General features: G+C 48.8%; 1 protein-coding gene across 1 annotated transcript in view; it reads right to left on the bottom strand.

The window, feature by feature from the left end:
* Nucleotides 1–24,640, bottom strand: part of SPAG17 (sperm associated antigen 17) — a 178,945-nt gene that overhangs the window by 7,513 nt on the left and 146,792 nt on the right. Inside the window, exons 33-46 of the mRNA XM_045816754.1 lie at nucleotides 24,085–24,230; nucleotides 23,849–23,979; nucleotides 21,592–21,719; nucleotides 19,707–19,889; nucleotides 18,624–18,737; nucleotides 18,026–18,071; nucleotides 15,484–15,583; nucleotides 14,694–14,741; nucleotides 12,110–12,209; nucleotides 11,023–11,125; nucleotides 8,993–9,124; nucleotides 3,538–3,674; nucleotides 2,083–2,267; nucleotides 246–306 (exon numbers count right to left, since the gene is read on the bottom strand). Of these exons, the coding sequence (XP_045672710.1) occupies nucleotides 246–306; nucleotides 2,083–2,267; nucleotides 3,538–3,674; nucleotides 8,993–9,124; nucleotides 11,023–11,125; nucleotides 12,110–12,209; nucleotides 14,694–14,741; nucleotides 15,484–15,583; nucleotides 18,026–18,071; nucleotides 18,624–18,737; nucleotides 19,707–19,889; nucleotides 21,592–21,719; nucleotides 23,849–23,979; nucleotides 24,085–24,230 (1,614 nt within the window). The remainder of the gene's footprint in view (nucleotides 1–245; nucleotides 307–2,082; nucleotides 2,268–3,537; nucleotides 3,675–8,992; nucleotides 9,125–11,022; nucleotides 11,126–12,109; nucleotides 12,210–14,693; nucleotides 14,742–15,483; nucleotides 15,584–18,025; nucleotides 18,072–18,623; nucleotides 18,738–19,706; nucleotides 19,890–21,591; nucleotides 21,720–23,848; nucleotides 23,980–24,084; nucleotides 24,231–24,640) is intronic.

Genomic DNA, 24,640 nt, shown 5'->3' with positions numbered 1-24,640 from the left:
CGGGACCAGTGCGGTGAGCTCCGGGAACGTTCCCATCGCTGGAAGGTCAACTTTGTTCACACACAGGACCTGTCTCATGGTTGTTCCATGAAGCAGCATCGATGCCGGGAGGCTTTTGCTTATGATAGCAGAGAAATGAGGCTTTTACGCGGTTTAAACTGAATGGGTGGAACCCCTTCCATGTAAACGCACACAGATCCCCATGGGCACACAGACACGCACGGCAGGTAACACACAGGACTTACAGGTCCAGGTTTGTAGGTCACTTTCAGTCCTGTGCTGGGTGGGGGCTGCTTCACCCTAAACCTACCAGGCAAAAAAACAAAACAAAACCAGGAGTCGATTTATGCCACAATGAAAACCACGAACAGTGAATGAACTGGGATACTGTACAATCAGGAAGGTGCTAATGTTCCTGCCACGGGAGCGGGGTCGGGTTGGGAGGGGTCCATATCGTGAGAAAAACCACCTCACCTCCAACGTGGAGAAGGCTCCGAGCCCATTTCACAACCACCTCCCCAGACCGCACGCCGAGCTCCACCCCGTGTTATGGATGTGGCCGAGCCCCCGGCCACAGGTTATGGGTGTCTGGCGGGTGTGGGGCTTGTACGTTTGGGGGGCAGAGCAACAGGCGAGCGGGAGAACTTGAACAGCGCCATGCTCACACATACTGCCTATCAGTTGCTTTCCCGCCTTGTGGTTTGTGGGTTCTGCCTGAAGGCTGAAGAGCTGGAGTAAATGAAAATGCCGGGGAAAGCCCACCTCGACATCGATCCCAAGCCCGCACCTGCAACCATCGGCTCTGCTGCCTGCCCCACAGCGGCTGACTTAGGCTGAGGACCGAAACTCCAAAGCTGGAGTTCCATACTGGACGGGCGGGATCCGCACGGATGGGTTTTGTGAGCTCGAGGGTGACTCCCTATTTCCCCCCACCCACTTGCTGCCAACAACCTAAAACCCTGGTGTCCGATCTGGCGGCCCGGGGCCCTCCCTCATCAGGCTGTGTCCGGGGAAGCCGTACAATTCCTGAAGTGGGGATTTGCCTCAGCTGAAACGGGACACTGATCGTCTGGAGTCGATGCTCCTGTGGCTTTACCCCATGTCTTTCCAAACCCGAGTCCAGAATCACAGCCCTTCTTAGAGGGCCAGCCACTCCCACTGAGAGTAACTCTGCAGCCGAAATAAACGTTTATTCCGTGTTTACGGGGCAAACCCCCCAGGTGAAGTTTAGTGGGAGTGGAAACGGGACAGAGGAGACAGTGTAGCATGGACACACGGTGCAGGAGCCCGGGAAGGACCGGCTCCCACACACGGCTGGCGGGACAGTGTGTGGCCAGCGGGTACCTGCAGGGGATGGCCCCTCGGCCTGAGGCCAGCCCTGCCCTCTTCCCCACCGGACCTTAAAACAAGTTACTCGGTTTGTTCCTTTGCAATATAGTCTCTATGAGCTTTAAACGTCTATTGGTCTCGATCTGGACTTGAAGGACTCTTTTCTTGGTCACCGAATGCCAGGTACAGTGTATTTTCAACTGGGAGTGCAGATGGCGAGTTAAGAAATTTGTTATGAATTCCAAGTCTGACCTTCCGAGATGAGATGAACCTAATGATTCAGGTTAACTTTTTTTCTTTTGGCTTCAATTATGCAGAAATAATGTAATTTAAATCATTCATAGCTCATAAAGTAAAAAACCTGTCAGCTGATATCATAGTTGGTGGAGGACTTGAGAAGCAGACTTTTTACCTTTTATGTGTTAATTATTGTAACACTTGTACTTTTTTTCTCTTTGGCTAGAGCAAATCGGGCCTGAAGTTGCTTCAACCGCAGTGTGAATGATGACTAATGGGAGGGAGGGCAAAACAGTGCCTCCTAATAGTTGAGGCTTGATAAATATTGATGTGTTGAAGAACGGATGAATGAATGAATGGAAGAATTAGCAAGTAAATGAGTGAATGAATGATGTGAAAATCTGAGAGTTGGAGTATAACTGCAACTCAGTTCGAAAGCCTTCACTGAGGGGCCATCAGACAGGTCACGGAGTGGGAGGAGGGGACCGGGACAGATGCTGGGAGCCTCGGCCTCACCTGCAGAAGTCCACGCCCACGTTCTTGAGCTTGACGATGGCTTCGTAGGTGTGCCCTTCTTCCAGCACCCCGAACTTCACGGACGGAGGGAGGAGATGGAAGCCGAAAGGGGAGGCGTTTGCGTTGTTAATGGCAGCAGCTGCGACGGAGGAGGTTTTCACTCTTCCGCCAACAGAATCCTGCACCTGTGTGTGAAGGAAAAAGCAGTGACAAAATAAAATGGTCCTAGTTTGCGTTCCCAAGATGAGAAAAACGCTCTGTCTCCAGAAAAAAATAACCGCTTGTCTAGGGGGAGAAAATGATCATTTACAGTCTCCTGTAACCCTCGCCACACCATGGTAAGGCAGTATTTCGGCCTTCATTCTGAGGCTACCGCAGCTCAGGTTTACAGAGAACTGAAATCCAGATCATTCGCTCAGGTGATAAGGGGCAGAGTGGAGTTTCGGTCAAGGGTGCCGGAGTCTGAAGTTCGTGCTCTTTCCTCTGTGCCAGTGACTGTGAAGAAGCCTCAGCTCCCGTCAGAACCACCTGGAGCGTCTCTGAGACCCACCAGCTGACTCCAGGCCCAGAGTTTCTCAGTCAGGGAATCTGGGAGGGGGCCCATGGATCTGCATTTGTAACAAGGTCTCACGTGTGGCCAGTGCTGCTGGGTCAGGTGACCCCAATCTGAGAGCCACAGCCCCGTGCCCTTGGTATGCCCCGGGCACGCGGCACTCCCCTCACCTGGGAGCTTGTCCCAGCTGCAGAATCCAGGCCCCCACACCAGACCTGGTCGGTATCTGCATTTTAACAAGATTCACGGGCACATCCGAGTTTGGGAAGCAGCCCTGTACATGTCAGTCACGCTCGCTGCAGAAGATTCCGTGAGGACAAGGAGCACGGGGTGCCCCGAGAGTGTCGAAGGATGACACCGAAGCTCGCCTGGGGGCCCGAGGAAGGCTTCCCAGCAGAGCGGGCTGGAATCTTAATCTCAGAGGCTCCGAGGAAGGAAGGAGCCGGATGTTTTTAAAGAGCTAGAATGAAACAACGGGAAACCCACCGCAGCTGAAGTTCAGGGGGCTTGGGCCAAGGTGAGGCAAGCAGCAAACGGAACATGTGTGCAGACACGAGGAGGGTGGCCAACGACAACTTAGCTGGTGCTGTGTCGGCAAAACCGGCTCGCCGAAGAGAGCCTGGACTGACAGCATGTGTCGGTTTCTGTGGGGTTAGCATGCCGAGCGGCTGATTTCAAGCTCCCAGGGGCCTCCCAGCTGGCTCCTGAAGTCCCGTCCCTCCGGGAGCCCGTAGGAGCCAGCTCCTGCAAAGCAACCTTCAGTGTGTCTCCCTGTGGCCTGAGGCCCTCGTGGTGAGGCGGTGCACCCAGCAGCCCAGAGTGTGGCCGCCACGCGCTCAGCGGGCCAAGGTCACTGGGAAGGCTGCCCGGCTGTGGGGAGCTCGCCCCCACGTCGGGTTTACCTTCGGGAGAGGTATGGACTTGGGCTTGGAGCTCAGCAGGTAGTGAGGCAGCCTCACTCTCTCCTTCCTCGCCTGTCCCGCCACGTCCTGCAGCAGCGCCTGGGTGGGGACTTTCACGGGCACGCTCGGCTCTGGGTCTGTCAGGGAGGAAGCCGGGGTTACCACGCGGGGCTTCGTTCTGAACTTCCGAGGTCACCCCGGAGTATGAAGAACATACAGTAACTCGGGAAACTTTTCTTCTCTCCTTTTTAGAGAGCTTATTCAAAAGAACAAAGGCTTCTGCATTAACCCCAGTGTTGTATCTTGACATTTTACGAAGAGACTTTACCTAACGTTGGTCCTCACAGCAGCTCTCTGAGATGGCAGGGCAGATGCTATTAGCATCGCCTTTTCTAAATAAATGAGAAAAACCAGAGTCTGTGAAGCTGAGTGACTTGCCTTCGATGAACTGAACTTACATTGAGATCTTCAGGGTCCTTGCCATTAAATTAACAAGGTACAGCACAAGAAAACATTTGTCCTGTAAGGTGTTTTTTTTAAAGACTTTATTTATTTATTTTTAGAGAAAGGAAGGAAAGGAGAAAGAGAGGGAGAAAAACATCAATGTGTGATTGCCTCTTGCATACCCCCTGCTGGGGACCTGGCCCACAACCCAGGCATGTGCCCTGACTGGGAATCAAACCGATGATGCTTTGGTTCACACACAGGCCAGTGCTCGGTCCACTAAGCCACACCAGCCTTAAAACTAATGAGGGCACAATCCCGAGAATTTCTTTGGTTCAACTACTATGTTTGTAGTTCTAAAAAGCGCCTGTAATTACAGGTGAATTAAGCCAGAGCATCAAATGCTCAGATCACTAAACTTGGTGAGGAGTCAGCAAGGGCAGATAACCGCACAGCTGCAGCTGGGCACACTTCCCCAAATATCCAGGAGGTCGGGACAGGAATTGTATTTTAGACCGTCATAGCTAAACGTCCACTCTTGCATTTAAGAGTCATCAAGACAGGAAAGGGGAGGGGCCAGTATTTGAGTGTCCACCACCTGCAGGCGAGCACCACAGGTATATTTTACATACGGCGTCTCACTTGGTTCTCATGAAACCCTCGGAGTGGAGGGTTATGTAATCACCACCTTTGTGTGCTCAGCAGTCTCCCCATCGCCCGCCCCCTCCAGCCCCGCCCCTACCACATGCATTCCTGCAGCCACGACATCCCTGGCCCGGCCAGGACAGTGGGACAAGAGCCAGGCAAAGCCAACGCAGGCCTTTCACTGGAATATTCCCACTGAAGCTGACAGGGATAGGCCCACCTTGCCCACCGGGTTACAGATCTGGAGAAATCAGAATCCTGGACCTCTACAGTCACGGACAGAGCCTGTCCCTTTAGGAGAGGATAAAACCACTCAGGGACCAGCAGGGGTAGGGGAGGATGGAGGCAGGGAGACGCCCAGAGACCAGGTGTGGCCAGATGCCAACTCAATCCTGCGGAGCTGGTGTACCCAGGCATCCTGGCCCAGCACCAGCTCCACTTTTCTGGGGTTTGGATTTGAGTTCCAGTAAGTCCCCCCTCTTTGATGTTGTTCAATGAGTCTGTGTTTCAGGTCTTTCAGTTACCGGCTGAGGGGACCTGACTAGTGTAACTCTAGAGTTAAGTAACTTCTCCCCGACACTGAAAGTGGTGTCAGGGCTGGAATGTGCACCCAAGTGTCTCAGATTCCACAAGGAAGACATTCCTTTTACTAGAGTGAGATGGTAGAAAACATATATATTGGTCTCTGCCCCTGGCTCCTGGGGCAGAGCTCCTAACAACCCTTGTAATTTCCTAGGTGACAAGAGCCTAGAAGCATCTTTTGTTCCAGTATTCGTTCTCTGGCCCAGGCTCCTGACACAGCAGTCCTCAATCCCGCGGGGTTTTCTGGGTGACAGGACTGTCTTTTGATCTAATGAGGTGACTCTGGGTGGGCTCCTGGGTGGCTTCGGGATGCGGCCAGCCCCCAGAAGACCAAGCCATGACTAGAAGCTTGGACCTTTCAGCCCCACCCCATCCTCTGGGAAGGGAAGAGGAGGTGGAGACTGAGCTAGTGGTGGATCGTGCTTGTGTAATGAAGCCTCCATAGAATCCCTACCGTGCAGGGTTCGGAGAACTCCTGGGTTGGTGGACACGGCTGTGTGCTGAGAGGGAGGACACTCAACTCCATGGGGACAGAAGCTCCCGTGCCAGACGCTTCCAGACCCCTCGCCCTACGTACCTCTTCATCTGTGCCCGTTGTCATATCCCCTCCTATACTATAATGTATCAGTTCTGTAAGCTGTTCTAGCAGATTATCAAACTCCTGAAGGGGGATGGGAGCTCCGATTTATAGCTGGTGGCGCAAAAGCACAGGTGACAACCTGGACTTGTGATTGGCATCTGAAGGGAAGGGACAGCCTTGGGAGAGCGAGCCCGTGACCTGCAGGGTTCGTGCGAACTCTGGTTAGTGTCAGACTTGAGTGGATTGTCGGACATCTCGCTGGTGTCACAGAATTGTTTAGTGTGGGAAAACCCCACACACCTCTGGTCCCTGAAGTGTTCTGCAGGAGGAGTGAGTTTGTCCTACCCAGCCACCTGGTGTGTCCCCAGTCCACCTGTGCACCACAGTCTCCTGGGCTAATTCTGGAAAGCAGGGATCCCCAGGCCACATGCCACACAAGCCCTGTTTCAGACCAGAGCAGGTCAGAATCTTGGGGACGGTGCTCAGTGGTCAGTGGTTTAATGTGTCTGCTCCCTTCGGTCACACGGGCAACCATTCTAACGGCCTGATGCATCTTTCTGTTTGTGGTCTTACCACGTGTGTGGCTGTTTTATGTGAATGCGTTTTGCCAGTCTGCACTGTGCGTGTGTATGTGCTGCGGGGTCGGCTCCTGGGGACCCTGTGACTGTGGGACGCCCAGTGTCCCGCCCTCAGCAGCCTGCTCTGCCCCCGCAGACCCGGGCCCTCGGACCCTGTGACGGAGTCCGTCCATTTCACACTTGGTCTTCCCCTTTTCCTGCTGCGTCCCGTTTTCACCAGTCCAATGGCGCTGATTAACTGCTCATACTATTATCATTAATAGTAAATACCGATATAGAATGAATCACGTGCCAGGCACTGCTCTGAGCATTTTACATACACTAACCGACTCAATCTTCACAGCCCTGTGGTGGGTATTTATGTCATTACTTCCCCGTTACAGCAGAGGACCGGGAAGGGTGGAGGGGTGGAACAGGGGGCCCGAAGTTCCACAGCTCTTCTACCAGGAGCCAGGTAGCGCCTCCGCTCTCAGTGAAGCTCGGCGCTGTACTGCCCCCCACAGCGCAGACGGGTTGTTATCCCACAGGCACCACCCGGGGTTTCACCAGGAATTGGGGGTTGAAGGCGGCAGGACTGTAGGGCCTTGGAGCAGGGGCTGGTCACCGGCTGATTCAGTGGCTATCTGAACAGCTGGGACGCTCCCCCTGGTGGTAGCATCTGAGAATTACTGCTGGAGCCCATCCACCTGAAGTCCCTGTAAGGGTTCCCTGGGTCAGTGCCGACACAGACTGTAGCATTTATTGACAGTAACTCTTTCACTTCCTCTCAGGGTATGGCTTTATTTACTTTCTTTCTGAGCCGGCCTTCCCTGTAGGTGGGGTGTATTTCTCCGCCCCATTGACTTTGAGCTGGGACCAGGGCCCGGGTGTGGAGGCAGCGGTGCCCAGCAGAGGCTGTGAGCTGCGGACCTGCTCCCCTCGGACTCCCCTGCCCCCCACCACTCCCCTCGCCTCCGGAGCGCTGCCCTCTGTGCTGAGAATGGCTGGCCCAGGTGCTGGCTCCTGCTTACTGTGGGCCCCAGAATGCACCCAAACTCTACCCGCAGCCTGTGGCGTGCGGGTAGAATTTTAACAACTGCCTCTCTGGAGAAAAGGTGCCCTGGCTTGTACCACTTGCAGCATCTGCTGATTTCTCACGGCTGCCTTGTCAAGCTGTCAATCTCGTGTCCCGGAGCCCGTGTGGAGGTGGGAGGAGACAGAGCACAGTCAGACTTGGGGCCTCGCGGCCGCCCCCAGCTCCCCCAGTCCACAGTCTGGGGCAGAGGCTGTGCGGGTCGGCCCGCAGCCCCTGGACAGGATGCTTTAGCCCACTGCAGCATTTACGCAGCGTTAGCCCACACGCACCCACAAGCACACTTTTATTCTACAGACCCAAACCTCCTCCGGCTGACTCCCCTGCGTTTCCCCAGCGCCATCTCGCACCACGAAGAACCCTTCGACCTGCGTATGCTGCTGTCCTGCTCTCTCCCACCACTCCCACCTCCAGGCTTTCCAACACTTCCTTTTTTTTTTCATATAAAACACCTTTTCTCTTCCCTACCTCTGGAAGGCAGTGTAATACAATGTAGAGAATTAGGAGTCGAAAAACTCATTTTCTAGCCCTGGCTCCATCCCAGATTTGCGGTATGACTTTAGATCCACTTGGCTCTCTCTAGGTTTCAGCTTCCTCAAGTAAAATGGAGGTTGTCTTAGGGGATCCAGTCTTAAGTCTTAAAATCTATGAAATCCTACTAATTCTTCAAGACCATGTCTCCTGGAAAGCTTTCCCCATGGTTTGTGTTAATCTCTTCCTACAATGGCTTCTTTAAACACCGCTGTTTATACCAAAATTCACTCACCTTGTGGCGGAGTCGCACTGCTGCGTCCTAAGCCTGGGGGTGCAGCAGGCGTCCTCGTTTCAAACTGTTTCTCCTCCTCCAAGCCTCCCATTCCTCTGAAGCTCGTGCCGTCAGACTGTACCACCTACGACGCCCCTGAGCGGTAGTCACTGACTGACTCTCGGTCGCCCCCTTGACTCACTGGAGACCCCGACACCTTGGACGGCCTGCCGCTCCATCTCTCGTGGTGACGCCACCCTGCCTCTCTGATTCTCCATCATCCCGTGTCTTCGTTTTGGCCTCTTCTCCACCTCCGAAACTCCCATGGTCACACCTTCAACCTTGCCAGCACCCACAGTTTTACCACCTTCACACTCTGGTCCCCAGCTTCCCTCTCCAGACCACCACCTCCTGTTCTTCTAGCTTATTACTCTATCGTATTTAACACGCAATTATTTGACCTCATCGAGACCTCTAATCAACTGACCGTCACCTTCAATCATCGGTCACCTGCTTCTGGCCTTGCTCTCCCGTTTCCCTGGAATGGGTTATATATTCTGTCATCATACCCACTCCTTGGCAATCAGACCCATTCGTCTCCCCAAACCCAGTGTATCAACCCACCTGGCCAAGCATCCGCATTGTGCTGGGAAGCCTTCCCACGGTCATAGCTCCAGGATCCACGGCACTCGGACATTCCCCTATGCCCACCAACCATACCTTCGGCCCCCAGTACCATCGCCCACACTCCAAAAAGTTGTAATGCTCAGTTCTGAGAAACAAAGAGATAAAACCAATGACTGCCATACCTGCAGTGGAGCTTGTTAAATTTTCAGTCTGCTTCTGGTTAGTGGACTCCTTGAAAGCCACAGGACTCTGCTGTTTTGGAGGACTAGGCGTATCTGAGGAATCCTGCTCTAAAACTGCTTTTGACCGGGAATCTGGAAAACCCAAAACAAATATTATAAAAGTGATATTCGGGACAAGGATACAACGACTACTAATGTCTGTGTTCTTTACAATGAACAAGGTGCTCACCAGCCCCTCTCCCCTCCGGGGAGACTAAACAGAGGAAAGCTATTAGGAGGCAATGATCCTCCCTCCGTCACACAACATTTGTTATGAACAAACAGGACATTATCCGTAAGGCTCACACCCCCGGGAGCTGCCGGGTTCTTTCTGGGCCTAATGACTACATAGTAGTGGTTTTCTTGTTGGGTTATGAAGCAGAGACCAAGTAATTTGGCCTACTTTTATCTGGCAAGAGTAACTGCAATGTGATTTCTTTAAAAGCTTCCTTTTTTTTTGGAGAGAGAGGGGAATGGAGGGAGAAAGGGAGGGTGAGAACATGAGAAGCATTGATGTGAGAGAGAGAAAAACATCAACTGGCTGCCTCCCATACACACACCCAACTGGGGACTGAACCCGTAACCCAGGCACGTGCTTGGATGGGGAATCGAACTGGTGACCTTTACCTTTGCAAAGACAACACCCAACCAATAAAGCCACACCAGTCAGGGCTACAAAAGCTTCCAATCTTACATGCATTCATTACTGTGAACATTAATTCTTTATTAAAATGTGCTCCTCTAAGAAATGAATGAAATATAAAACCAATTTCAGATAAACACCCCTGGGACTTTGGGCCAGCCCCGGCTGAACGGTGGCGGCCGCCTGCAGGACGGTGCAGGGGAGCAGAAGCCTCGCCCGCTCCAAGGGCGGTGCGGGCCTGAGTGCTGGAGCTGCCTGTCCAGCGTGCAGGTGGCAGCACAAGCACCGTCAGCCTTCACCCCCAACTCCCCCACTGCATTTATGACCCTTGTTCCAGCCTTAATCTTGGCTTTGCAGACTGTACTGAGATGTTTTCTTGGGCTGTTTTCATTCCAGGCAGCTGACTTTCTGGTTTGTATTGTGCAGGAGAAAATTCCCCTACCTGGGAGTTTTAACTGCCCAGGGTACAGAGAGAAGCACTAGCTGTTATTTTATCCCTAAATTCTTCAACAGGCATCTCTTGAAATGAGGAGATTCTCCCACATACCCACAGCCCATCACCACACCCGAGAAAACTCTCAGTGACGCCACAGTGCCCCCTAGTGTTGAGTCCCCAAACAAGTAACAGCTGCTCCACACTATCTTTTCAGTGGCTTTTTCTCAACCTGGCATCTGAAGTTCAGGCATTACACACAGTTTTCATACCTCTTTAGCCTCTTTTAATATAGAACAATCACCCTACCTTTTTCTTTTAATAATACTGACTTTCTGAAGAGTCTAGGCCCCTTGTCTTATAAAATGTCTGCCTTCTAGATTCATCTGGTGGCTTCCTGTTGATTAAATTCAGGTTAAGGATTTTTGGCAAGAACTCTCCTTCATCTACTTCCTATTGCATTGTGTGAGAAAGCACTCACTGCGAGGCTGTCTTGCAGCCGGCAGAAGTGTGACCGCTTGGAGGAAGTGGAAGCTGCCATCTCTCTGCACTGCAAAGGTACGTTGTCCTCCTTACAGTTGGTACGTATATCTGAGGTGATGCTTTGAGACCTTGAGAATAACCTGTTCTCCAACCACCTTTCATTACCCCCTTTTTAAATCAGCCAAGTCTTCTGAATGCTTTTAGATAAATTTTAAGCATTCAGGGTGACACCTAAATTTTAATTACATCTTGTTTTCCTCCTATAAGTCAGACAAGACTAACATACAGGTCATAGTACCTTGTATCAGCAGCTGATACTGAGGCCAAATAAGAGAAAAAGGTGGTAGGAACTAGTTAGGGTCAAAGAGACCACTCTTGGGTTTTCTTCACTTAAGCATGTTGACAGGAGTAAGAGCTACGTGAGCACCGTACCTGGATGAAGATCATACGTGTTTTGAACAGCTGTTTTGTTTCCATCTTCACCTTTCTTTGGAAAAGGAGGCAAGTTTTTGGAAAGGTTGTTCAGATAATCAAACTTAAAGGAAAAACCAAAAGAATTATTTCAGACTGATGCACGGCTGGGAAGCAACTGTCACAGCATGTCCAGTTAATGAGCAATGATCAAAGTCTTTTTTTTTTTTTTGCCCTGGCTGGTATGGCTCAGTGGATTGAGTGCTGGATTGCAAACCAAAGAGTCACCAGTTCAATTCCCAGTCAGGGCACATGCCTGGGTTGCGGGCCAGGTCCCCAGAAGGGGACGCGTGAGATGCAACCACACACTGATGTTTCTCTCCCTCTCTTTCTCCCTCCCTTCCCCACTCTCTAAAAATAAATAAATAAACTCTTTTTAAAAAAGTCTTTTTTTTTAGGCCCTGGAAATAAATTCTTGCAAACTGAAAGTTTTTCAAGAGGCTGATTAACTCAATTCTACATTTTGTTAATTAGTCATAATTTCCTGTAATTTCTTCTGGGGCAGCCTCTGGTTAATAATAGCATCTGGAGCTTTCATAATACCATGGAGTTCTGAACACATGAATACATTTACTTCGCTTGAGAGTTTCAGTGCTTCACAGAGGGGGAGGGGAGTGCTTTGCCTCCACGAGCCTCCATGAGCTTGTGACATCTTTGTGTTATCTCAGCAGCTGGCAGGTAAGGGAATTTTAATGAAATAGAAACTTTAATAAAAATGGGATTTATCAGAGGATAATCATCAATAGGGCGAATTTGAATGTTAAAAGGGCTCGAAATAGATGGGATACAGTCAATTCGCCGTGATACTTCAAGGCAGAAAGATAGATAGATAGTTATAAATTGGTAAAGAACTTCTACTTAGGTGCAAGACCTGATATCAGCATTCTCGTACACTTGTGAGGGCATGGATTTTGACAGTGTGGGTTAGTCAGTCAGTTTGATGTAGAAAAGAAATAACTTCAGGAAATGTACATTAAATAATAACCTATGAAATGTATCAACTTTTAAAAAGACACTTATTTAATAGTTGTTAATTACACTCAATTACCTGAGACTGATACACATTGCTCAAGTCAGGTTTGAAGTAGGGCGGTATTGTTTTGTTCTTAATGTTCATTAAACGACTGCGTGTATTTTCAATTTCCTTCCTGGTCGATATGTCCGTAATGATGCAAAAGAAAACACAAAATATTTCAAAACGTTATCTGCATGTGTTTTAGCTCTAAATCCCACAGAAAATGGGATCGCTAGCAGTACGAACGAGCCTGTCAGACATTTTTTTTGTATGTTTTGGTTCACTTTCTGCTTCTTCTAGAATCAGTAGCATTTCCTGCCTAGAAATCAAACTTCCATATAAGATAGAAAATAATGGTGCCAGGTGGTAGTTTGATTTGACAGTTGATCTCAAAAGACCAAAAACCACATGGTTTAAATGCCAGCTAGATTTGCCTAATTTCAGTAGCAATGGTAGCAAAAACTAAAACTAAAACCCTAGTAAATGTTTATGAATAATGTGATTGGTGATTACAAAGTGAAACAAAAGCAATCACGATAATCCTGCTAGTTGTCTTTCTAATACCAGAACCCTACACTGGGGAGGCAATATTCTAGTTTATACACACACACACACACACACACACACACACACAATCTCCAAAGAGAAGCAAACTCAAGTCACTGAGTAAGACTCCAGACAGCTTTGAAAGAGGGCTCACTCAGCTGGGAGGCTCCCCCATAGCCCCTGGCCCATCCCTTCCTCCTTCCTGAAATATGGATGCAGTGGTTGTAGCTGTAGCGTTCTGCGGCCAAGAAGGAACTCTGAGGATGGAAATCACACGCCAGTAAGGATGACACCGATGACAAGACAGAATCCGAGTTTCCAATGAGGTGGCACTATCTGCCACGGACTGCCCACCTCTGACTTCTCTTTTACATTAAGAACCAAACAAAAACAAAAACAAAAAAACAAAAAAACAACTATTTCTTGTAAATGCACTGATTTGGGGACTGTCTGTTAAATGTAGCTGAACCTACTCCAATCCAAAATAGTCTCAATTTTAAGTGATCCTTGCTTGCCAGAAACGTGGCAAAGTACTTTACATTGAACCTTATTGTACAATAATTCTGAGTTACTATTATTATTCCCATTGTATTGGATAAAAAAATCAAGGCCTAGAGAGGTTATGCAGCCTACCCTAAATGACTAAGTAGTAAGAGGTGAAGTCTGAAGTGAAACCCAGGCTGCCTGCCTCCAAAGCCCGCGATTTCAATATGTACACACGCTGGTCAGCAATGCGTTACCCAACAGGTGAGCGGACCTCAGGCCTGAGGCCCTCCAACGGTCCTCGTCTCACAGAGAAGCCAACTCAGTTCCTGAAGTGCAGCCCCGGCCAGCACCGCACACTGCGCACACACCCGGCCGCTGGCTCGAAGACCGGCGCTCGCTCTCGTACTGGGCGGCCTCTCTGGAAATACTGGCTGCGCCAAGATGTCTTATTTCAACAGCTGTGGTTTCTCACCACTGCCTCGCTGAATTTATTCACCTGCCTGCGGCAGTCCGGCCACGCCTGTCACTCTCCTGCAACTGTTCCCACAGAAGAGATCAATAAACCTTCCAGTCAATAAACCCAAGCTCTTCTTTCCATGCTCCTTTCGGACCCTTCCGCAGCGTCTGACACTCGCTGGCCCCCTCCCATTTCCCTGAAACGTTCTCCTTCCTCACCCCCCTCCCCGGCCCGTTTTCTGCGTTCCCAATACCTGCCTTTCTGGGACACACACTGCATTATGCATTTCACTTTCTTTTCCAAAAACTTTCATTGCCTTGCTGCCACCTGCCTATTGGTTAAAATTTGAAATTTTAGTGTTTCAGAATTCTGAGACCGTGAGTAAATAACACGTGCCTATGTCCACAGTTCAGAAACTATTGAAGAGCATGTGACGCTGTCCCCTAACCTGCCAGTGTCCTTCCTCACAGGCGATCACTGTCACCAGCCTCTTGGAAACCCCTCCAGGGGTGTTCTGTGACACAGCATATACCTTGCGGCTTGGCCTTGCATGTGGGGTGGGCCGTGAGACTTGAGGCTGCACCTCGCCACTTCTCCCACACATTCCACAAGGCAACCCCGACTGTGTGTTCAGAAGCGCCATTGCCCTGGGGGTCACTCTGGAGAGGAGCCCTGGGAATGTGGACAGCAGTGCCATACACACTGCTACAGACTCAGTCCACCTCTCTGGCCTCCTCTTTATGGCAAGAGAGTTATCATCAGCTGGGACTCAAAGGAAACCAAAGCACATAGTGCATTCCTTAAGTGAATAAGAGTCCTTGAATGTTCATGACTATGTACTGTATTAAGTTCTAGAATATTTATCAGTATATTAAAACTACCGAAGCACAGAGAGCTTTCTTACTTATGAGAGGGAGAATATCTACCTAATGGTCGAATGGGCATCCTCGAGGGACAGGAATGTCCTCACTCAAAAGCTGCGTGGCCACGTGGCAGAAACGCGGAGGAGACAGGACGACAGCGGGAGGCTGGGGGGAGGCCCGCCCACCCAACCCCCTCTAAGACTCTAAGGACCCACAGAACTGGGCTTTTCCATGTGCTTATGTATACACTTCAGGGTAGGATTACCTCTTTTGAGCTAGTTTTTCACTCCAGTGCTTTCCTGTTTCTGTGTCCCTATGTGAAAGGAAAGAAGAAAAGCATGGCTGAGAAGGGTAAGGTGGGTGCTTTGCTGACTTTCCACACAGTCAGCTCTTCCTCTGTCATCTTAAGTGGCCCCATCTCAGGGAACTTCCTTCCTGAGTCAGGAGCCTAGCTGGCAGCCAGCAGGCCCCTGGGACACCTGGCTGCCCCTGGTACGAGTCTGAGTGATACTCTGACAGGTCTGAAAGCACATGTCTCCTTTTCTCTGAAAGATGCCCCCTTGCAAGCGGCCCTGTGTTTGAAGTCATAAAACAGGTCCTCGCTGGCCTTTTTCCCTTCTGGTGGCCCAGGAGAACCTTCTGGGGCATTTCTCCCCGTCTATCACAGTCCACCCACGTGCTGACTGGTTCACTGGCTCTTCCCGATAGCACCCGACAAGCTCCAAGATGGGCGGGCCAAGTTGTGTTATCTGGCACCCTCTGCCCCCAGCTCCCAGCACAAAGTGTTCCACGCCACGGGCACGCCTCTCACGCTCGCTTGGGTCAGTGAAGGAACAAACAAGTGCACGTGCCTCCAAAAGCGGGGGCAGTGCTCCCAGCTTACAGACAGCGAAGGAACCGCCATCAGCTGCGACAGCTCGTGGGCAGTGTGGCGGATGCAAGGCTGAGCATCCCGGATGTGGTCACCCGTACCCATGACACCCTGCCTCTCCATTCACCGTCCCTGTATGCAATCCTTGGACACAATTTGGAACGCATTTATTAGATCAGCTTACTTCCATTTCTTTTCAAAGAACTCTGTACTGAATGTGTCTGGAAGGTCTTCTGGAGAAGCAGCCACAGACTGCCTGAGGAAATCGGTCAGGTGGGCTGCGACTGTGAAAACAGACATGGTTGGCTTTACCGCTTAGCATACTAGTAGTACCCAGTTACCCATCTGAGATGCTTTCTGAGTGCAGGGAACCGGTTTGTTTTGAATCTGGCAAATGTGACTCAGCTCTGTATGGAAAACCTGTAGAAGCGCAGTGGTGGGCAGGAGCCAGACCCTCAAACTGGGTTCTCCCATGGGAATCAGGCCTAGGAAATGCATACAGACTGCTATGGCTTGCTCTTGCTAAAATTCCCTCACCCTGGTCTGAAGCAGTAGATGTTTATTGCCTATCTTCAAGGTAATTGCCAAAGCCTGTGTGAATTTTCCCAAGGACAGAGCTGACCAGCTCGCCACCTTTCCCTTTTGCGTTTGTTATTTTCGTTTCCTTGACTGTACCTAAAATGTAGACAACGGTATTCTATGTAATAGATAATAAATCCTTCTTTGATGTAAGACCTGAGAAAAACAATAAAAGCCTGTCCAGGCAAGGGTGGGTGAGCTCTCCTCTTGAGAGAGTGGCCAAGGCGCTCTCCCCTTGAGAGAAGGGGCCGCAGGACTCTCATCTTAAGAGAGCACCGTCCCTTTTTCTCCGCAGGACTGCGGCAGCCTGTGCATTTGTTTCCGTCTTCAGTCACAACAGGCGGACGCTGCGGGCCAGAGTCTGCCGCATCTGAGAGCCTGTCTCCAATCCTCCAAATGTTCAGTAGCATTTCCGTGACCAAGCTGCAGTGTGACAGTAACTTGTGCGCAGTGTCCTACTGGAGAACCAAGCGTGAGGCGTAGCGGCACATCATTGGGGGAATCAGTGTCAACTGAACGGAATTTCTTCACATCTGAAGCACCAGAACTTAAAAAAAAATTACCTGTTTTATTGAAATTGTTTTTTTAATAAATAAGGATGTAAATCTAAGGATGTGACTATGATGCAATGATTTTTCGGTGACTTGGGAAGTGGCTCTCAGCGTGTACTCCACGGATCACGGCCTGGGCGGGATGTGAGAAGGAGGCTGAGAGAAGACATAAGCTTCCACGGTCACGTGGAGCTCGGGAAGCCCCGATTCACACAAGGCTGAATACGTTTCCCTGCTGCAGGACCTCTCTGCCTGCTCCCTCAGTTAATGCGTGTCTGGCTCTCCAGGAATATAAGGCAATGTGCAGCACTATCCAAACTTGTTTCCCCACAAACGCACTGTGGGTGGAGCCGTCTCAGAGACCTGTGTCTCAGGGACACTGCAGGACGGACGCCTGGCTTAGGGTCGCCGCTGATGTGGGTCAGGGGTGACTTCACATACCCGAGACTCCACCTGACTCCTGCGTCTGTTCGTTTGTATGTTTACATGAACGTGTCCTTCACTGTGGGGCAACCTGGCCATTTACCTCTGGTGACTGTTTCCTCGTGCCAGAGGCTACAAGTCCCAGTGCTACAAGGTACGTTTACCAGATAAAGTACAGGGCATCGAATTAAATTTAAGTTTCAGATTTAAAAAAGTAATTTTTTTAGTATAAGTGGGTCCCAAATAATTATACCACAGAATTAATTACTTGTTGTTTATCTAAAATTCAAATTTACCTGGGCCTTCTCTATTTTTGTTTGCTACATCTGGCAATCTGACACAAGGGGCTGCCCAGGTAGAAGACTGACAGGGAGAGAGTGGAAGGACCGGGAGGCAATGGAGGGGGCGTGACAGACTCTTCAGGTCATGGTCACTGCACAGAGGTGGCTGCAAGTCATCTTCAGGCCCTTGTCGGTATGTAGGGTAAAGTGACGTTTCAAGCAAAGAAAAATTCAGTTAAACAAAAACAACTGTGCAAGCCAACATTGTGGGGGACACACAGGAACATCTGTGGGGTGAATGAACCCCGGTTTCTGCCCTTGGGCACGTGGCCAAAACAGAAAAGAAAGCCCCAAGCCACCAAATCCTCTGTTGCTTGTCTGCTGTGGACTGGGAAACCGCGTAACCGTCTTTGTCGGAGCTGCGTGTGTCCCGACGACAAAGGCTCTCTGAGCGAGAGCGCTCTCCGAGAGGAGGCTGCTTGAGCTCTGCGGCCTGAAGCAGGGCCGGGTCCGGGGGGGAGGCTGTGCCGCTGCCCAAAAGCTCTCCGTGAGCGAGCGAGTGTCGTGGGGACAATGCAGGCCGCTCGGTTCATCCCTTGCTGTACCTTAGCTATGTTCCAAATACAGGTTGAGGGCAGAGCCAAATGCCTCCCTTTTTACTCAAAAGACAGAAGTTAAAGATGAATCAGAGGCAATCACCGTTTTCAAGAATCTACAATTCAGGTGGAAGAAATTAGATGAGCACATAATTACACCACAACGTGGCCAGCACAACAGCAGAAATACATCCACAGTACTTTGCTCTCAGATGCAGGAATGGCTGAGAGGTATATTTAGGGTGGTTCCTTTGAAACCTGTAAGTATTTTGCAGAAAAATATTAAATGTACTTACCTTCAGTAACATGACTTTTTGTACTTTCTTCCATCTTAGGAAAAGACTGAAATAAAGATAAAATTTCTTGATGATGATGATTATGTTACACACAAAACTCACTTTGTTTAGAAGCATTCTTTAAGTGCTCAACTTGATCTTTTATGAAAATTACTGTAAAATGAATAATTTTAATGGCACTAAAAATCTTATTTGATTTTTTTAGTCATTCCTTTCATTTAACAAATTTCTAAAAATAGAAATCATTTTCACTTTCAGAAACTCCTTTTTCTTCTTCCTATTTCATTCATGAATTCATTCTGCACTTCCAAGAATGTCCGATTTCTCTGAAGAGAATGAAAGCTGTCAATTAACTGCCTCCAGAGTTATTTATGGCTTAAGGAAGAGCCTAAAAAACATTTGGTAAATTCGGTGTATAAGGAATCAGATTTCCACAGAAACAAGAAATTGTAAGGAGGGAGAAAACGCTTCCCAGAAGTGGCAGGGGCAGCCCTTCCCGACAGTTTCTGCCCTGAAGCGCGCCCCCCGCCCTCCGCCCCGCCTCACTGAAACGACAGACCCCGAGACACAGGCGGGCGTGGGGGCGCCTCTGCCTCACCATCACCAGCTTCAGGAGGTCTGCAGCGCTGCCCCTCTCCGCCTCGGTTCTGGAGTCCTTCACCGCCATGCCCCGCAGCTCGTCCTCTTGCTTCAGGATGTGGTTGATGTAGTCCTACATTGGCAGAAGGAAACAGATCAATAAAAAAGAGAAATAAGGTACAGAGACACCCCCATAGTCAACATCAACTTGGAATGTCACAACAAGATTAGGAATACAGAAGTTCACAATGGTCAACAGCCACAGTTCCTGGTCAAGCAATCTGGAAAGCCTTTTCTTGAATATTCTGGGCCCAGATCATGCAAAGCGCAGCCTGAAAATCCCAAAGCGCAGCCTGAAGGGCCGCAGGATGTTAGAACTGTATGAGGACTTCGGAGAGGCCTGGCCACTGACTCTGTGGTCCAGTGTCCTCATCAATAAGATGGACAGAGCTGGGTTAGAAGATTCCTAGAGTCCTCTCCAGGGAGGGTCTTTGTAATTCTATTACTGAATGTAAGTTGCTTAAGCATGCCTTTGCTTCCAAGGGGAATATACTTCACTTTTTCCATCTTTATTTGATCTGTTTCCACAAATGACGGTCCCCTGCTCTCTGCCAGGTGCGGGGCACAGCAGCATAATCAAACCACATTGGGTCCCTGTCCCGACGGAGTTAACAGACTAGCCAGTGAGTTGTTACAGACATGATTATACAATTAACCGAATCCTTACAAATTCTTAGGCCATTTTTAAAAACCAACAATATTTGTCTTCCATGACACATTTCAGATTAATGTGTAGTTCTACCTTTTCCCAGAGGTCACTCAGTTAGTTTTCCGTATAATGAGAAAGGATGACTCTGTATAACAATCATGTATAAAAGTTACTTATTTTCTCAATGTCCTTGGGGTCTCAATATTCCAGTACCTCGTGGGAATCATGCAGTATTTCCTACCTCTCAACTCCCTACCCTCTGGAAGATTGGCACTTGTGTGTTACATTAAACCGATATTGGTGAAATTATCTAATTCAGGTTCCCGAAGAAACCAAGGGGACTGACCGCCCTGGGCCTGACTCTTCTGGGCAAGGTTGCCAGGAGTCCATTACCTTCAGGGAAGTCTGCAGCTTCAGTTTCACCTCATCCGTTATGACCTCATGCTGGATGAACTGGCGGATCTGCAGCACGCTAGGGCTCTTGAGAAGAGGGGCTGGGGCGCTCACCAGCTGTTTGGCCTCGTTGTAAAAACCCTTCCAAATGTAAGTGCCAAACGGAGGTCCTGGAGTTTTCTTCTGTTAACAAAACAAAGCAAAAACACCACCAAAGAAGTCTGAATTTTTAACTGAGTGCTTATTATGTAGACACTGGGATAGGAACAACTAGTTAGGGAATACAATGGTGAAAACAATAAGTAATCCCTGCTCTGGAAAATGTTCACAAATATGAGATAAACTGGTAACAGAACTGGGCGAGCTTTCCTCTTACGCGTGTGACCCAGCGCCTGGACATTCTGAGACCCTGGAGGGCACATGCGACGCAGCGCTATGCTGTGGCAATGCTGTTGTAGCCCAGCTCATGCCGCGTGCGTGCAACTGTCCTTTAATGCCCACAGGGAGCCCAAGATGCTGGGAATTAAACAGTCATCAACTTTCTGGTCCCATGCATATTGTGACCTAAAAAGATCCTTTGAGAGGGAAATCGTCCACAGAGCTGAGTGGAGTCGGAGCTCACACTAGACCAAGCACGCCTCCAGTCTTCCCAGGGTCTCTGGGGCAGGAATATCTGCCTTCGAGTGGCCTCCGTCCTCTGTGTTCTCGGGGGTGGTGTGGTTGGAGGCCCTGTGTCCTGCAGTGCGTCTGATGTGCTTCGTTTTCAATTGCTGTTCAGTGTCTGATGCCTGGTCAGTGATAACCACTCGGGGTCTTGCCTGGGCCAGGCCACTCCTATTGGGTGTGGTCACAGCTATAGGAGTTGCAGAGGAAGAGACTGAACTTCCTTTATTAATCTCACATGTGACATATTATTTGTCATTATGCAGTGCTTTCACCTTGAATACATAACCTTATTAGTGAGCCATTTGGCATGGCTTTTCCATATTTTAGGTAAGGAAGCAGGGGTCCCATGTGACTTGTCTCAAGTCCCACATTAATAAATGGTAGAGTTGGGCCTAGGGTTCAGATCTTCTTCATTCACTGCACTGACTGTAGTTGCCAAACTAAAATATAGGGCTAGGAGGTCTTTGTTATCTTAAGTGTTCGTTACTTGTGCCCCTGCTGTTACAAAATTGTGCAGGAAAGCAAAAATCATCATAACTCAAAACATCATCCTCTTCGCTTAACCCAAGTATCGCTCTCCGATCATCTCCTCAATGACTTCACTGAACTATACAAATTTCACATCGGGCGATGTTCTGGACATATCACATACATTGCTTGCAAAATGAAATGGCAAATCTTGCGAGATTTGGGGTTTTATGACTCTTACTCAAGATATTTTCTTTCATTCTTTGAAAAAAACTGTAAGTGGGGTTTCTCTAATGTTAATTTTTTAATATTATAGTTGCAAATCCCTGTGTATAATCAATCCTTTCAACTATTCTCATGCACTCAATTTGCAAATTAAGACATTAAGCAAAAAAAAAGAGGGAAAGACCTAAAATTGCGTGCCAGAACTAACACACAGGGAACACGAGAAGGGAAGGTTTCTGTACTGCACGGTATCAGTGATCCCATGACAGCAAAGGTTACTCAGAGTGGGCATTTTTGTATCATAAGATGTTCAAGCCTTCAATGTAGGATAAAAGAAACAAAACAGATTAGCTAGTCAGGTGTATCTAAAATCTACAACGTTCAAGTCTTCAAATATAAGGTTCCTTAAGCCCATTCACAATTTACATGAGAATGAAAATATGTGGACAGACGGGGGGTCCGAGACTGTGGCCCACGACTGGATGGACAGGCAACGATGGTGACTGTTCAGTGAGATGCCCTCTACCTCCACTGCGGGAAAGGTCTCCCAGGTCCGCGACTGCAGATTAGGAGGCACGATCGTGTCCAGTTCTTTCTTCATTAGCCACGGTGACGCTTCATGGAAAGGGTGAAGGACGGTGATGCTGAGGGCGCCTGGTTCAAAGAGAGTTATTGGAAAGTTACTTTTCTATCAAAAATATTCTAAAAATTTCAGTGAGTATTCACTAAATTCAACAAGCACTTTTCGAAAAGCGAGACCCAGCGATTATGCTTACAGGCCTTAAGAGCTAAAAAGAAAGGGGAGGCTTTTGGTCACTGTAACACTAGAGACAGGACTGACACGACCTGAAAACACTCACTGACGTCTCTCTGCCCTCCAGACAGCACACCCGTGTCCCGTCCGGCCCACCACTGAAGGCTCCCGAGCTCATCCCCTTCTTCCCTCGCCGCCGTCCCCACCTCCTGGGGTCATTTGCCTCGGAGAGATGCTGCTCTGGACCGCGGCCAGGACTTGCTTTCCTACCCAGGTCTGCTCTGTGAGTGGAGCTCCCCAGCAGTCGGGGCGGCCCATTACGTTCAACTGTGATGTAAACTCTCTGTCGACTTCCCATTACTCACAGGGTAACCCTGAGTCGTAACATTTTCTCACCCTGCTCAACTAGCACTGTTCTCCCCTCTGTGCTTCAGGTGCCGCGGCCTCCCCACCCTGCCTTCCCCAGTGCTGCATGCTTCCCGCTTTGCACTCTTTCTTCCAAGAAAGCCCTCCCTCCTGAATTAACTAACTCCCACTTATCCACCAGCTCTCGGCTCCAGTGTCTTCAGGGAAGCGGGAAGCCTTCTAGACTTCCTTTCCTTCATAGACCTCACCCCACCTTATCATCACACAGTTATTTGTGTGACTACGTAATTTACGCGCATCTCTCTAGTTCAACATTAAGCTCTCTGAGAGCAGGGCCCACGCGCTCTTACCTCATCATCGTGTCCCTAACCCCCAGCCAGTGTCTGGCGCATGGTGGGTTTTCAAGCAGATGCTTGTTAATGCAATTTGAATTCTTATTCTCATCCAGCTTCCCACGTGCACTGTACAACCAGTCAGAGCACCCTGCTCTTCATATTCACAAAGAGCACGGTTTATAACATCTGGTGTGTGTGTGCTGACATACTAAAACACGTAAGTGCACAGAGATGCAGGCGTATTCATAAATGAGCACAGAATATATCCTACCAATAAATGCATAAATGTAGAACCAGCATACCAATTTTGCACGCAGATAATATGCAAGTTTATATCTATGTTTAAATACACATATTAGATATGCTGATGGTTATTACTTAATGCAATATGTATCTCTAACCTTTAGTCACATACAGATTTCTTTGAAATTGATCAAAATAAAATAAATGTCCAATGAATATATCACAAAACTTATCCTATAGTCCAGGTTGGCTCCTTAACTCGCACAAAAAATATACTTTCTCTTCTTATTAAATTGATTAACGCAACACCTTCAAAACAACAAAAAATGAACTTATCAGAGATATCTCACTTTTCTTTCTTTTTTCCTACCAAGATTAAACAAGCATTTAGAAAGACAAAAATCACACAATCATAGCAACAGATGCTGAAAAAGCACTTGATAAGGTACAGCATCTATTTATAATAAAAAACACTCAGTAAAGTGGGAAGAGAGGAAGCATTCCTCAACATAATAAAGGCCAGACCTACAGCCAACATCATACTCAAAGGGCAAAAACTTAAGAGTTTTCCCACTAAGATCAGGGACAGGACAAGGATGTCCACTTTCACCACTCCTATTCAACATAGTACTGGAAGTCCTAGCCACAGCAATCAGATAAGAAAAAGAAATAAAAGGCATCCAAATTGGAAAGGAGGAAGAAAAATTGTCATTGTTTGCAGATGACATGATAGTGTACATAGAAAATCCTAGAGACTCCATAAAAAAACTGCTCAACTTAATAAGTGAATTTGGTAAACAAGCATTTAAATAGGATCCAAGGTACAAACCTAACATACTTAAACACAGATACGAACCTGCTTATAGGTAGGAAAAGGACTCGTCTGCCGTTTACATAGGTTGATGCTCAGACAAAACTTGGTATAAACCCAAATGGCTGCATAAACGGGCTGACAGGGCCAGGTGGGAAGTAGAGTTGAAAAGCGAGCGAAGAGAAAGAAATGGAGAAGACTCGGGCACGGCCGGGTTGGGAGGACGAGAGGTGGTAAGGGGACCCCGAGAGCTCCAGATGCCCGGCTTCCCTACCTGGCTGCTCCTGCACGGGCTCCTGCAGAACCACCGTGGTTGGTCCCCCGCACGCCAAGGACAGGTATTCTTCGATCTCACTGTCTCGCAGGAGCTCCACTCCCGATCCGTCGGCATAGACAACAAAAAACCTATTTGAAGAAATAAAAACCTAATCACTCGAAGAATTCAGTTCAAATGCTCCTTGAACTTGGAATTAAAAAATAAAAGTCCTGGTATTGTTTTGATCATATTACCTGGGGATGTGTTCACCATAGATTTGCAGGTGATTCTTCTGAAGGTGAGCAGATGACAAGCTGTCGTAGCCTTCAGGGATTGCATTCAAGTCATCTTCCAGACTGTTCTCAGGTAGCACAGTTGATACGCTACCATCAGCCATGACCTAAGGGACAAAGTGTATAAGCAACTAAAAGAAAAAAAATGCCATAGAGCTTACATTTTCTGACGATCCCATTTGAGAAAGCAGGTGGTTTTTGGTATTAGAAAATCAGGCATGGTAATTTACTTGTAAGGTATTGCTAAGTATAGATTGCTTCAAAGCGAAAACCTATGAGCAGCAGCACATCTCCACCCACAAGCCACACCTAGACTGTGAGAACAAACTGGAAGCAAATCCAGAATACCCCAGGGAAGGGGACCAGGATGGCAGACGGGGATCCAAACCTTCTGAGGACTATAAGTTCAAGGAACTGGGAATTTTAACCTGGAGGGAAGGCTGCTGATGTGACAGCTGTCTTGAAACACTGAAAGAGTGACAGCATGAAAGGGGTTTCCATGTGGCAGCTCCAGGCA

Source organism: Phyllostomus hastatus, unplaced genomic scaffold (genome assembly GCF_019186645.2).
Source record: "Phyllostomus hastatus isolate PE091 unplaced genomic scaffold, TTU_PhHast_1.1 phas_scaffold_216, whole genome shotgun sequence".
Classification (NCBI taxonomy): Eukaryota; Metazoa; Chordata; class Mammalia; order Chiroptera; family Phyllostomidae; genus Phyllostomus; species Phyllostomus hastatus.
The sequence above is the reverse complement of the archived record's forward strand: the minus strand, read 5'-3'. Positions and strand labels throughout refer to the sequence as shown.